Raw genomic sequence first — 15494 nt, forward strand, 5'->3', positions numbered from 1 at the left:
TACAGGGTGGGGGAGATGAGAGAGACAACTGGAGTCAAGAGGGCTTGGAAGAAACATTACTGGGGAGAGGGGGGAGGACATGAGAGAAAGAGAGAGACTTGGTGAGGAAAGGAGGCAATTAATAGAGATAGGGACGCAGATGAGGACTCAGGCCACGATGACAGGGGAAACAAAAAGATAAGGCTGTTGAGAGAGGGAGGGAGGGAGGCAGGAGTGTGCTGGCACGTGAGGGCGCTGGCCGCACACGCCTGCCAGCACTTCGAAGGCCTAATTTACCAACGCTCTTTTTCACCTCATAGATACAGAAGGGGAAAAGGCCCTGAAGAAACTGCAGGAGACCTTGAGAGACAAAACCTCTCACCCACGTCAGTGGGCACAACTGTGGTTGGGGGGGGGGGGGAGAGGGAGTGAGCTCCTCACCATCAGCTCCTACATCCAAAGAAAACGGGTCAAGGCCTGCCTAAGCTCTTCATCCAGGCACTGCTTTGGCTCTCCCCAATGCATACTATCTGTGCCTCTAGTACAGGGGTGGGCAAATTACTGCTCGCAAGCCAAACCTGGCCTGATGACAGGCTTTTTCCAGCCCTCTTTCTATGCAATTTGCTCTAATATAACCGGCCCGTGTGTGGGTAAGAGGAGCATTGTATGTATGGTTGGGTGAGAGAGAGAGAATTGTGTGTGTGGGGATGAGAGAGCAGGTGTATGTATGGGGGAGAGAGAGCACTGTGTCTTTGTGGGTAAGAGGAGCATTGTATGTATGTATGGGTGAGAGAGAGCAATGTATGTATGGTTGGGTGAGAGAGAGCACTGTGTGAATGGGTGGGTGAGAGAGAAAGAGAATTGTGTGTGTGGGGGGTGAGAGAGCATGTGTATGTATGGGGAAGAGAGAGCACTGTGTCGGTGTGGGTAAGAGGAGCATTGTATGAATGGTTGGGTGAGAGAGGGCATGTGTGTGTGTATGAATGGTTGGGTGAGAGAGTGCATGTGTGTGTGTATGGTTGGGTGAGGAGGGCATGTGTGTGTGTGGGGATGAGAGAGCACAGTGTGTGGCAGGGGTGAGAGCATGTGTATGTGTGGATGGGTGAGAGAGCATGTGTGTGTGTGTGTGGGTGGGAGAGAGACAGAGAGCAGGTGCATGCAACAACCCCCCTTGCTCTCTGCCTGCTAATCCACAACCATGGCAGGGCATCTGGAAATCAAAGGTTCCCAGGTATGGAGAGTGGGGAATTGATTAAAACCATTATTAGTTCTAATTATTGGGTATTATTTCATGTGTATGTGTTAAAATAGTTTATGAGTGTTTGGAACATTTTTCTTTGAGTTTAGAAGTTATTCCGTTTCTTAACCAGTTTGAATGCTTCTTCTTATTGGTTTGGTCCTCACTGTGGGGTATATTTGCCACTATAACTGCCTGCCAACCCCCCCCCCTGCCCTGCCCCTGCTCACAGAGCTCTAAGCGGGGCCCCCCACCCCTGGCTCCGATAAGCATCAGTAATGTGGCCCTGTTTAAAAATAGCTTCCCCCCCCCCTGCTCTAGTGCAGTCCTGCAGTGCTACAAACAGGCCAGGGATACTTAATGAATATGCATAAGCACGATTTGCATACAATGCAAGCAGTGCAGACAAATGTAAGGGCAGCTTTCCTTACCAAACATCTCCCCTGTTTTCATTTGCGGGCAGGTTTCTGCGGTTTTAGACTCTTCCCAGGGTTGGCCACCCCCCTGTTTTGGGATGGGTCAAGCTCCCCCTTTATGAACTGGGTTGAGCCTCTGTAAATTGCGCTTGGCTGTAGTTTGGGGTTTTCTGTGCTGGTGATCCCAGTGGGCCCCACAGCTTGCCAAAAGGGGATAAGGGGGAGAAATCCTGTCTTTTGTGCTCTCAGGGAGCAGGAGGGGTTTCCCCTGCGTGGTGAGAAGCAGAGAAGGGAGATTTTTGTCTTGGAACGAGCAGGACTCAGTCTGCCTGGCAAGTGCGCTGGCAGTGCTCAGGAACAAAACTGATTTTCCTCTTTTGAGGAGAGGAACTGCTTTGGCCTTCACCTTCCTACCCCTTCTTTCAAAGCACTAATTTTTCTCTTTTTCAGCCACTGGGATAAGGACATTGATTCAAGTTTGGCGATGGATAGAGAGACTATAATTCTTTCATTTATGATGATGATTTGGACCTGAATCTTATTTTTTTGATGTTATAGTAAACATTTTTCTTTTGAACACCACTCCTAGCCTAATGCCTGATTTCTGATCCCTCCTTCTTGAGAACCTGGCTGAAGCGAGCGTCCTATGAGTTGGAAGAGTGACTGGGAGAGACTGTGAACGGCTTCCCCACTTCCAAGAGCCAAGGGCAGGGGTGGCCAACTCTGGTCCTCACGAGCCACAAACGGGCCCGGTTTTCAGGATATCCACAATGAATATGCAGGAGATAGGTTTGCGGGCACTGCCACCACTGTATGCAAATCTATCTCATGCATATTCATCGTGCACATCCTGAAAACCTGGCCTGCTTGTGGCTCCTGAGGAGCAGAGTTGGCCATCACTGGCCTAGGGCCCGCCAGTCGGAGCCTGGCTTCCCAGGTGATGAGTATGGCAGAGAAACCATGAAGAGAATGAGAGGTCCAGGGCAGTGAGTGTGGCCCCTGCATTAGGGACCTCAAGCCGAGAGGAGGTTACACAAATCTACCTCAAAGTCAGCCCTGTTTGTGGCCCACCAAGACTGTCCACCCCTGCTCTAGTCCTTCATTATGTGTTTTCTGTATCAGATAACTTTATTGGCACGACAATTTCACAATGTGTTGCCAAAGGAAAAGAGGGGAAAAAATGACAAACATATTTAACAGTCAAGTAAAGTTAGTGGAAGGCTAATTCAGGTTTGGGTGCTGCTCCATACTATCCCTGCTCACATTCTGTTTCTAGCCCGGCAGCAGGAGACAGACCTACGCTGTCTGATGTGCTCAGCCCTGCTCTCTTTCCTCCCTGCTGATGGGCATCACTGCTCTGTATCTCTCTCTCAGTCACAGGGGGGTGACTACCCAGACATCCTGCGCAGGACCTCAGCTGGGAATGTACTAATCCCATATCCGGTCCCACATCGCCGCTTCCTGCCTGCTGACTCTGATACCCCTGCGCTGCCTTCCTGTTTGTCAGCACCAAGAACAATGCTACAGGGAGGGAAGTCCTCCCACATTCCCGTTAGCTGCCAAGCCCTGTCCCCATCTCTCTGCAGCCAAGCACCTTCCTAACTCAAAAAGAAAAGCAATCAAGAGAAAAGGGTTAGGGCAAACCCAGGGCCTGACCAGGTAATCCAGTTCTGGTTTTGATCCATTACATCCAATGGATAAAGCAGTGTGGCTGTTATCTTAGCCGCATCAATGCATGGAAATAAAAACCAAAAAAAAATATACATACATAAGGTGACAACCTTTCCATTCTACGAACAAGATACATTCCTCGACTAGATTTCTTCCTCAGGTCAGGTCCGGGCGGGCACAACCAGACTGCATCAATGACCTTATGATCAGGCTAATTACAGGAGCATTTCAAACCATCCAGGAACATGAGACTTCTGACGTTAAAATGATGGGACACTTTGGAACTGACAAGAGCAGATTCCACAAAGACCCAGGTTTCTTATCACACTATGAGCAAAAAACTCATAATGGCCTGTCACCTTCTGATCCCCCATCAAACTGGCCCCCTCCCACACCCTCCCCTCTCTCTCAGGGTTCATTTTTGTTTCCTGGTAAAATCAGACATCTATTCCTCATTCGAGTTTGATCTAAAATAGAAATGATTAGCTCTGGAAAACTAGTCGAGAAATGTATTATTAGTACAATCAAAAGGAATCAACATATATATTTTGTATTTCTGTGGATTTCTGATCCTCCGTCTCCTTAAATGAATTAGAAATACAAAAAGCAGGGAGACTTGGATAGGCCTCTTGGTGCAGCCTCAGTTTCTCAACAGCGTTAAAAACCCAGCTTTTCTGCCTGGCACAATTTGAATGTCTATATTTTATCTACTCCAGGTCTCTAAATGTCTGTGATATAATTTTTTCTCAAAACGTTTTATTGTAATTTTGAAATTATGTATGCAATTAGGTTTATTTTACAATGTATGTCATATTCCATTGCTCTCTATGTGTTTTATAAGGATATTTACTGCATCATTATAGTTAATTTATTTTTAAGATGTTGAATATGTATGTGTCCAGTTATATACCGCTTAGAACACTGCTGTGAAAGCAATTACAAAATAAAGATAAAAATTTATTATACAGCAGGAACTCCAGGGGTGGGGAGCACAGTCCCTGCACTTATTATACAGCGGGAGCTCCCGGGGGCTCGGTCCCTGCACTTATTATACAGCGGGAGCTCCCGGGGGCTCGGTCCCTGCACTTATTATACAGCGGGAGCTCCCGGGGGCTCGGTCCCTGCACTTATTATACAGCGGGATCTCCCGGGGGCTCGGTCCCTGTACTTATTATACAGCGGGAGCTCCCGGGGGCTCGGTCCCTGCACTTATTATACAGCGGGAGCTCCCGGGGGCTCGGTCCCTGCACTTATTATACAGCGGGAGCTCCCGGGGGCTCGGTCCCTGCACTTATTATACAGCGGGAGCTCCCGGGGGCTCGGTCCCTGCACTTATTATACAGCGGGAGCTCCCGGGGGCTCGGTCCCTGCACTTATTATACAGCGGGAACTCCCGGGGGCTCGGTCCCTGCACTTATTATACAGCGGGAGCTCCATGGGGCTCGGTCCCTGCAATTATTATACAGCGGGAGCTCCCGGGGGCTCGGTCCCTGTACTTATTATACAGCGGGAGCTCCCGGGGGCTCAGTCCCTGCACTTATTATACAGCGGGAGCTCCCGGGGGCTCGGTCCCTGCACTTATTATACAGCGGGAGCTCCCGGGGGCTCGGTCGCTGCACTTATTATACAGCGGGAGCTCCCGGGGGCTCGGTCCCTGCACTTATTATACAGCGGGAGCTCCCGGGGGCTCGGTCCCTGCACTTATTATACAGCAGGAGCTCCCGGGGGCTCGGTCCCTGCACTTATTATACAGCGGGAGCTCCCGGGAGCTCGGTCCCTGCACTTATTATACAGCAGGAGCTCCCGGGGGCTCGGTCCCTGCAATTATTATACAGCGGGAGCTCCCGGGGGCTCGGTCCCTGCACTTATTATACAGCGGGAGCTCCTGGGAGCTCAGTCCCTGCACTTATTATACAGCAGGAGCTCCCGGAGGCTCGGTCCCTGCACTTATTATACAGCGGGAGCTCCCGGGGGCTCGGTCCCTGCACTTATTATACAGCGGGAGCTCCCGGGGGCTCGGTCCCTGCACTTATTATACAGCGGGAGCTCCTGGGAGCTCGGTCCCTGCACTTATTATACAGCAGGAGCTCCCGGGGGCTCGGTCCCTGCAATTATTATACAGCAGGAGCTCCCGGGGGCTCGGTCCCTGCACTTATTATACAGCAGGAACTCCCGGGGGCTCAGTCCCTGTACTTATTATACAGCAGGAGCTCCCGGAGGCTCGGTCCCTGCACTTATTATACAGCAGGAGCTCCCGGGGGCTCGGTCCCTGCACTTATTATACAGCGGGAATTCCCGGGGGCTCGGTCCCTGCACTTATTATACAGCAGGAGCTCCCGGGGGCTCAGTCCCTGCACTTATTATACAGCGGGAGCTCCCGGGGGCTCGGTCCCTGCACTTATTATACAGCAGGAGCTCCCGGGGGCTCGGTCCCTGCACTTATTATACAGCGGGAATTCCCGGGGGCTCGGTCCCTGCACTTATTATACAGCAGGAGCTCGGTCCCTGCACTTATTATACAGCAGGAGCTCCCGGGGGCTCAGTCCCTGCACTTATTATACAGCGGGAATTCCCGGGGGCTCGGTCCCTGCACTTATTATACAGCAGGAGCTCGGTCCCTGCACTTATTATACAGCGGGAGCTCCCGGGGGCTCGGTCCCTGCACTTATTATACAGCGGGAACTCCCGGGGGCTCGGTCCCTGCACTTATTATACAGCAGGAGCTCCCGGGGGCTCGGTCCCTGCACTTATTATACAGCGGGAGCTCCCGGGGGCTCGGTCCCTGCACTTATTATACAGCAGGAACTCCCGGGGGCTCAGTCCCTGCCCTTATTATACAGCAGGAACTCCCGGGGGCTCGGTCCCTGCACTTATTATACAGCGGGAGCTCCCGGGGGCTCGGTCCCTGCACTTATTATACAGCAGGAACTCCCGGGGGCTCAATCCCTGCACTTATTATACAGGAGGAGCTCATAGGTGCTCAGGCCCTACCCTTATTGGAAAGGAATTGCTGGGGGGACTCAGTCCCTGCCCTTATTTTACAGCAGGATAAGCAGGGTTGGTAAGCTCCTGCCCTGCACTTAGCTTATAGCAGGACCTCCCACAGCTCCCTCCATTATCTTATTTTAGTTCCTGGGCTCAATCCCTGCACTTCTTATATAGAGGTAGTTAGAGTAGCTGGGTTAAAAAAAATCTTTGGTTGAGATCCTAGAGAAGGTCCATTAATGGAGAAATTACTTACCTGATAATTTCATTTTCCTTAGTCTAGACAGGTAGGACCAATAGGTTTATGCTCCCCTGCCAGCAGATGGAGATGGAGTCAGGTTTCACAGCTGATGGTACCCTACATACACCCCTGCAGTGACCTCAGCCCTTCAGTATTCGCTTCAGAAAGTCACTGTGGACAATTATTGAACTTGATTAAAAACTGGAGACCGCAACTATACTCAAACATAAAGTGCTGAGTCCCAGCAATACTATCGATGCCCTGACCTAGGAATAGGGCAATGGCTTACCTATAACCTCATGGAATTGAGATTCACTTCATAGCACCTCTCCCAGGCAGCCGTGGGTGGGATGCTGAGTCCATCTGTCTACACTAAGGAAAGCAAAATTATCGGGTCAGTAATTTCTCCATTTCCTAGCCTGTAGCCAGATGGACTCAGGACCAATGGGATGTACAAAAGCTATTCCTGAATGGGGAAGGAAGGGTGCTTGTAGTCCGGTTAGCACCAACCTTGCAAAGGCTGTGTCCTCTCGGGCCTGGCTGTCCAGATGATAGAACCTGGAGAATATGTGCAAGGAAGACCACATGGCTGCTCAACCAATGTCAAGGGGAGACAGTGGCTTAGCTTCCTCCCAGGATAGAGCCTGGGCCCTAGTGGAATGAGCTTTGACCTGAAGGGGTAAAGGCTTCCCTGCCTCCACATAAGACACCGCGCTCACATCCTTGATCCAGTGAGCTATGGTATCTCGTGAAGCCATTTTGCCTTGTTTTCTCCCCCTGTGAAGGACAAACAAGCGGTCTGGTCTTGCGCACCGGTTCTGAGCGTTCCAGATACTGTACTAAAAGCCTACTGCCGTTTAAGTGGCGTGGTAGGCGGTGGTCTTCCTTGTCCTTGCATCCAACCGGGGACAGTAAGGAGATAGATTGGTTCAGGTGAAACTCCGAGACTATCTTTGGTAAGGAGGGGGACAGTGCGAAGCTGCAATGTTCCTGGAGTGAGCCAGAGGAACGGTTCCCAACAGGACAGCGCCTGCAGTTCAGAGATGCAACAAGCCGAGCATATCGCCACCTCGAATACAGTCTTCAGCGTTAACAGGAGTAGAGACAGACTGGGTAGTGGCCTAAAGGAACGCCCTGCTAGGAAGTCCAATACTAGATTGAGGTTCCATAGGGGGATTGGTCACTTTAAGGGTGGTCGGAGGTGTTTAACCCCTTTTAGGAAAAGGGCCAAGTCCGGATGCGGTGACAGATAGGTTCCGTTCACCTCTCCCCTGAAACAAGAGAGAGTCACCACCTGGACCTTCAAGGAGTTGAGGACCAATTCTTTGTTCAGGGCATCATGTAAAAATTCCAGAATCATGGGGGATCGTAACGGTTCATGGGGGCACCCCGCGCTCCTTGCAAAAGGCCTCAAATATTCTCCAGATCCGTATGTATGGCAGGGACATTGAGAACTTCCGCGTGCAGAGCAATGTAGCGATCACGGTCGCTGAATATCCACACTTCGTCAGGCGAGCCCTCTCAAGGGCTAGACTGTAAGAGAGAATAGAGTTGGATTTTTGTGAAGAATCTGGCTTTGCTGGAGAAGGCCCCTTTGCAGGGGGAGGCAAAGGGGACTCTCCATGAGAAGCCTCCGCATGACTGCATACCATGGCCACCAGAAGGACTAATCCTCTGTGGTTTTTGATGTTGCGGATGATCTTGCCAGGAAGAGGCCACGAAAGGAAGGCATACAGTAAGTCCTCCTCTGGCCAGGTCTGGACGAGGGCATCTATCCCTTGGGAGCGCTGATCTAATCTGCGACTAAAGAACCAGGGAATCTTTGCATTGTGAGATGTGGCCAGTAGGTCGATGGATGGGAGGTACCAGCGATCTACTAGAAGCTGGAAGACTCTGGTCGACAACACCCATTCCCCCTGGATCCAGACTTTCCCTACTGAGAAAGTCTGCTCTGACATTGTCTTTTCCCACGATGTGGGCGGCCGAGATCCCTTGTAGATTTAATTCCGCCCATTCCAAAAAGGGGTCTATTTCCAGAGAACCTAGTGGCTTTCGGTGCCTCCCGGCTGGTTGATGTAGGCTACCCTTGTTGCGTTGCCAGACATCACACGGACTGCCTGCCCATGGGGCCTGTGGCTGAACTGCAGGCACGCTAATCTGACTGCCCATGCTTCCAGGCTGTTTATGTTCCAGTGTGCCTCTTCCTCAGTCCATTGCCCCTGGTTGTCAGTTCCTGACAGTGAGCTCCCCATCCTCAGAGGCTTGCGGCTGTCATGAGGGCAATCCAATTCTGAGGGGATAGGCTTAAACCCTTGCTTAGGTGAGCTTCCAGTAGCCACCACTGGAGCCGTGAACATACTTCCATCGGTAGGTGGAGGCGGATCGAGTAGTCTTGAGACAGTGGATTCCAACGTGACAGCAGAGAGCGTTGGAGTGGCCGCATGTGTGCTCTCGCCCACATTACTACTTCCAGGGTTGATGCCATGAGGCCAAGGACCTGGAGATGGCTCCACACCCTGAGGCGCATCGTGTTCGTCAACCGACACACTTGGCACATCAGCTTCCTTATGCTCGAGGGAAGGGGGAAGACCTTGTCCTGCTCAGAGGGATAGCAAAAATGACTAGAGATGGGTGGCACCTTATAGACTAGCCAATTTATTGAGGCATGAACATTTGAAGACAGAGACCTTTGTTAATGGAAAGAAAACTGTAGAATAAGGGATCATAATATGCAAAGGGGTTGAGTCAGGACCAATGTCAGGAAGTAATTTTTCATGGAAATTGTGGTGGATACATGAATGCCCTCCCAGCAAAGGTAATAAGGACAAGGCTGGTAAAGGAACTGAAAAGGGCATGCAGAGAATTGCATGCAGAGATGAAGAAAAGGGAACCCCTATTGACTGGGGTAACCTACACAGAGCAACAACTACTCTAAGAACAAACAAACAAAAAAGAAAAAAAAAAAAGGATTGCTAGGCAGACTGGACCATTTGGGTCTTTCTCTTCCCACATTTACTGTTACTATATGCACAGGTTACCATCACCACCTTGTGGAATCCACCTATAGGATTTAACACAAGGCAATACAGAGGACTGGTGGGTGGGGGGGGGGAGGGAGGCCCCCCCAGAGGCAAAGTGGAAGAATCTCCAGCAGGTACCTGCAACCCCTGAGCTAGTGCCAGGATCTCTGTAATCCTTAAAGTGCTATCAGGATATGAAAAGTAACACAGTACAAGCAGCAAATAGAAAAAACCCTGTTTATTTACAACACCGAGATAAGACAGAGGTTTCAGAGCTTCGGCTCCCCTGTGTGACAGAGCACTTTACAATAGATTCTGGTATTCAGTCTCCAAGTAACAGGAAACACATACGACTGCAAATCACTCCAGGAGTTTCTCAATATGAAAAACTTTCACACACAAGGGCAGGGGTGGCCAACTCCAGTCCTCAGGAGCACAATGAACAAGCAGGAATATATTTGCAGGCAAATCGATTTTATGCAGATATCCTGAAAACCAGACCTGCTTGTGGCTCTTGAGGACTGGAATTGATCACCCCTGTAAAAGGATGATGAAAATCCAGGAATATCTCATCAGCTCCTTAGGGCCTATACCTGGGGGATGGGGTTGGGGCCCTTCTATGCATGACTCTCATTCAGAGCCTCTTCACACTCACACACACTTTTCCCTCTCCTCCTAGTGTGCACAGATTGCTATCGGAGTCCCAACTTCTTCTTCTCCCGCTGCTTCTTACGCACCACGTCGATGTTACGATCTTTCCACATGCTCTTCCGCAGCTTGATGGGTCGACTCCCCACATACTTCCCTGGGAAATAAAAGAAAAAACCCCAGCAGGGGCGGATGACAAGCTGTCCCACTCTGCATCCCCTTTCCACTCGACTCCTACGCCTATCTCCAACACTAAATCCCACTTAGCAACCATGTCAGAAGCCTGAGCTACAGGGATCACTAAGATTCCCACCGTGTAACAGGCTGAGCTGCTCCAGCACTTACTTTCGGTTCTTCTAGGTATATCCAAGCTTTTCAGTCACAATCCTATATAATCATACTAAAAGCTGGAATGGCTTAAAGTGCTGCACTATAGGAGCCTGAAAATATACCCAATTCACACCCCAATAATGGTATCAGCTGCACTGTAAGAAGGAATCCTCTCCCTACTGGGCCTCAGCTTAGCAAGGGGGAGAAAGGAACTCCGACATCAAAATCTCTGCACAGTGCTCACCATTCATCTCCCGCATGGCCCGCACATAGTCATTGGGATCTCTCTGCACAGTGCTCACCATTCATCTCCCGCATGGCCCGCACATAGTCATTGGGATCTTTCTGCACAGTGCTCACCATTCATCTCCCGCATGGCCCGCACATAGTCATTGGGATCTCTCTGCACAGTGCTCACCATTCATCTCCCGCATGGCCCGCACATAGTCATTGGGATCTCTCTGCACAGTGCTCACCATTCATCTCCCGCATGGCCCGCACATAGTCATTGGGATCTCTCTGCACAGTGCTCACCATTCATCTCCCGCATGGCCCGCACATAGTCATTGGGATCTCTCTGCACAGTGCTCACCATTCATCTCCCGCATGGCCCGCACATAGTCATTGGGATCTCTCTGCACAGTGCTCACCATTCATCTCCCGCATGGCCCGCACATAGTCATTGGGATCTCTCTGCACAGTGCTCACCATTCATCTCCCGCATGGCCCGCACATAGTCATTGGGATCTCTCTGCACAGTGCTCACCATTCATCTCCCGCATGGCCCGCACATAGTCATTGGGATCTCTCTGCACAGTGCTCACCATTCATCTCCCGCATGGCCCGCACATAGTCATTGGGATCTCTCTGCACAGTGCTCACCATTCATCTCCCGCATGGCCCGCACATAGTCATTGGGATCTCTCTGCACAGTGCTCACCATTCATCTCCCGCATGGCCCGCACATAGTCATTGGGATCTCTCTGCACAGTGCTCACCATTCATCTCCCGCATGGCCCGCACATAGTCATTGGGATCTCTCTGCACAGTGCTCACCATTCATCTCCCGCATGGCCCGCACATAGTCATTGGGATCTCTCTGCACAGTGCTCACCATTCATCTCCCGCATGGCCCGCACATAGTCATTGGGATCTCTCTGCACAGTGCTCACCATTCATCTCCCGCATGGCCCGCACATAGTCATTGGGATCTCTCTGCACAGTGCTCACCATTCATCTCCCGCATGGCCCGCACATAGTCATTGGGATCTCTCTGCACAGTGCTCACCATTCATCTCCCGCATGGCCCGCACATAGTCATTGGGATCTCTCTGCACAGTGCTCACCATTCATCTCCCGCATGGCCCGCACATAGTCATTGGGATCTCTCTGCACAGTGCTCACCATTCATCTCCCGCATGGCCCGCACATAGTCATTGGGATCTCTCTGCACAGTGCTCACCATTCATCTCCCGCATGGCCCGCACATAGTCATTGGGATCTCTCTGCACAGTGCTCACCATTCATCTCCCGCATGGCCCGCACATAGTCATTGGGATCTCTCTGCACAGTGCTCACCATTCATCTCCCGCATGGCCCGCACATAGTCATTGGGATCTCTCTGCACAGTGCTCACCATTCATCTCCCGCATGGCCCGCACATAGTCATTGGGATCTCTCTGCACAGTGCTCACCATTCATCTCCCGCATGGCCCGCACATAGTCATTGGGATCTCTCTGCACAGTGCTCACCATTCATCTCCCGCATGGCCCGCACATAGTCATTGGGATCTCTCTGCACAGTGCTCACCATTCATCTCCCGCATGGCCCGCACATAGTCATTGGGATCTCTCTGCACAGTGCTCACCATTCATCTCCCGCATGGCCCGCACATAGTCATTGGGATCTCTCTGCACAGTGCTCACCATTCATCTCCCGCATGGCCCGCACATAGTCATTGGGATCTCTCTGCACAGTGCTCACCATTCATCTCCCGCATGGCCCGCACATAGTCATTGGGATCTCTCTGCACAGTGCTCACCATTCATCTCCCGCATGGCCCGCACATAGTCATTGGGATCTCTCTGCACAGTGCTCACCATTCATCTCCCGCATGGCCCGCACATAGTCATTGGGATCTCTCTGCACAGTGCTCACCATTCATCTCCCGCATGGCCCGCACATAGTCATTGGGATCTCTCTGCACAGTGCTCACCATTCATCTCCCGCATGGCCCGCACATAGTCATTGGGATCTCTCTGCACAGTGCTCACCATTCATCTCCCGCATGGCCCGCACATAGTCATTGGGATCTCTCTGCACAGTGCTCACCATTCATCTCCCGCATGGCCCGCACATAGTCATTGGGATCTCTCTGCACAGTGCTCACCATTCATCTCCCGCATGGCCCGCACATAGTCATTGGGCTCTTTCTGCACAGTGCTCACCATTCATCTCCCGCATGGCCCGCACATAGTCATTGGGCTCTTTCTGCACAGTGCTCACCATTCATCTCCCGCATGGCCCGCACATAGTCATTGGGATCTCTCTGCACAGTGCTCACCATTCATCTCCCGCATGGCCCGCACATAGTCATTGGGATCTCTCTGCACAGTGCTCACCATTCATCTCCCGCATGGCCCGCACATAGTCATTGGGATCTCTCTGCACAGTGCTCACCATTCATCTCCCGCATGGCCCGCACATAGTCATTGGGATCTCTCTGCACAGTGCTCACCATTCATCTCCCGCATGGCCCGCACATAGTCATTGGGATCTCTCTGCACAGTGCTCTCCATTCATCTCCCGCATGGCCCGCACATAGTCATTGGGATCTCTCTGCACAGTGCTCACCATTCATCTCCCGCATGGCCCGCACATAGTCATTGGGATCTCTCTGCACAGTGCTCACCATTCATCTCCCGCATGGCCCGCACATAGTCATTGGGATCTCTCTGCACAGTGCTCACCATTCATCTCCCGCATGGCCCGCACATAGTCATTGGGATCTCTCTGCACAGTGCTCACCATTCATCTCCCGCATGGCCCGCACATAGTCATTGGGATCTCTCTGCACAGTGCTCACCATTCATCTCCCGCATGGCCCGCACATAGTCATTGGGATCTCTCTGCACAGTGCTCACCATTCATCTCCCGCATGGCCCGCACATAGTCATTGGGATCTCTCTGCACAGTGCTCACCATTCATCTCCCGCATGGCCCGCACATAGTCATTGGGATCTCTCTGCACAGTGCTCACCATTCATCTCCCGCATGGCCCGCACATAGTCATTGGGATCTCTCTGCACAGTGCTCACCATTCATCTCCCGCATGGCCCGCACATAGTCATTGGGATCTCTCTGCACAGTGCTCACCATTCATCTCCCGCATGGCCCGCACATAGTCATTGGGATCTCTCTGCACAGTGCTCACCATTCATCTCCCGCATGGCCCGCACATAGTCATTGGGCTCTTTCTGCACAGTGCTCACCATTCATCTCCCGCATGGCCCGCACATAGTCATTGGGCTCTTTCTGCACAGTGCTCACCATTCATCTCCCGCATGGCCCGCACATAGTCATTGGGATCTCTCTGCACAGTGCTCACCATTCATCTCCCGCATGGCCCGCACATAGTCATTGGGATCTCTCTGCACAGTGCTCACCATTCATCTCCCGCATGGCCCGCACATAGTCATTGGGATCTCTCTGCACAGTGCTCACCATTCATCTCCCGCATGGCCCGCACATAGTCATTGGGATCTCTCTGCACAGTGCTCACATTCATCTCCCGCATGGCCCGCACATAGTCATTGGGATCTCTCTGCACAGTGCTCACCATTCATCTCCCGCATGGCCCGCACATAGTCATTGGGCTCTTTCTGCACAGTGCTCACCATTCATCTCCCGCATGGCCCGCACATAGTCATTGGGATCTTTGAAGCTAACAAAGCCGTAGCCCTTGGTCTTGCCGGTGCGCTTGTCCCGGATGACCTTGGCCTTCAAGAAGGATGGGTAGCGGCTGAAGGCCCGAGCCAGGATATCGTCATTCACCTCGTTCCCAAGATCACCGCAGAAGATTCGAAAATCATCTATTGAGTGAAAGAAGGAAAAGACTTAGACGTGCAAACTTGTGAAAAATAAAACCAAGAGAGGAACAAGCACCACACAAAGCACCACAAGCACCACTGTGGCCCTGCTCCCAGTGCCACAGAAAGGAGGATTCAACAACCCTGCCCCCCAAATGCCATAGAGCCTACAGGCTACACTCGTGCCCTGCACCTCTCTTTCTCCCTCCCCCCCCCCCTCCCTCCAAGGAATGGCTTCATCCTGCCCTGCTCAAACAGAGGAAAAGCAAAGAAAGGAAAATTGGCTCTTTCCTGCTAATTTTCGTTCCTGTAATACCACAGATCAGTCCAGATCAGTGGGTTATGCACTCCCACCAGCAGATGGAGTCAGAGAGCAAAGCACCACCTGCAGCTCATCAGTATTTATCGATACCCAAGCAAAGAATAATTGACAAAAAAAACCATCTAATTCCCAAAACAAGGGCGAACAGGAAAAAACTCCCTCAAGGGTCCGAAATAAACGACCCCAATACCTGAAAATCAGGTTTGAACCACAGTTCATAACAAAAACCAAAATATTATAGAATCATTCTGATAGCTGCTATACATGGGGAATCTAACTGTTAGGTAAATCAGTCTTTCGGCAGTAGCACCCGGGCGGGATCCTGGACTGATCTGTCATAATACAGGAACGAAAATTAGCAGGTAAGATCCAATTTTCCTTTCCTGTTCATACCCAGATCAGTCCAGACCAGTGGGATGTACCAAAGCCACATTACACCGGGCGGGAACCCGAAAGACCCACTCGCAAGACGCTCTCCCCAAAAAGCGCTTGGTCCAGATCCCTGACATCCAGATGATAATGCCTTGTGAAGGTATGCAGGGAAGACCAGACTGCG

General features: G+C 51.5%; 1 protein-coding gene across 1 annotated transcript in view; it reads right to left on the reverse strand.

Moving 5' to 3' along the window:
- Window positions 1–9766: 9766 nt before the first annotated feature.
- RBM42 (RNA binding motif protein 42) overlaps window positions 9767–15494 on the reverse strand; it is a 48842-nt gene continuing 43114 nt past the window's right edge. Inside the window, exons 9-10 of the mRNA XM_029576852.1 lie at window positions 14425–14619; window positions 9767–10354 (exon numbers count right to left, since the gene is read on the reverse strand). Coding sequence (XP_029432712.1) covers window positions 10242–10354; window positions 14425–14619 — 308 coding nt within the window. The 3' untranslated portion in view covers window positions 9767–10241. The remainder of the gene's footprint in view (window positions 10355–14424; window positions 14620–15494) is intronic.

This window comes from Rhinatrema bivittatum, chromosome 14 (assembly GCF_901001135.1).
Source record: "Rhinatrema bivittatum chromosome 14, aRhiBiv1.1, whole genome shotgun sequence".
NCBI classification, from domain to species: Eukaryota; Metazoa; Chordata; class Amphibia; order Gymnophiona; family Rhinatrematidae; genus Rhinatrema; species Rhinatrema bivittatum.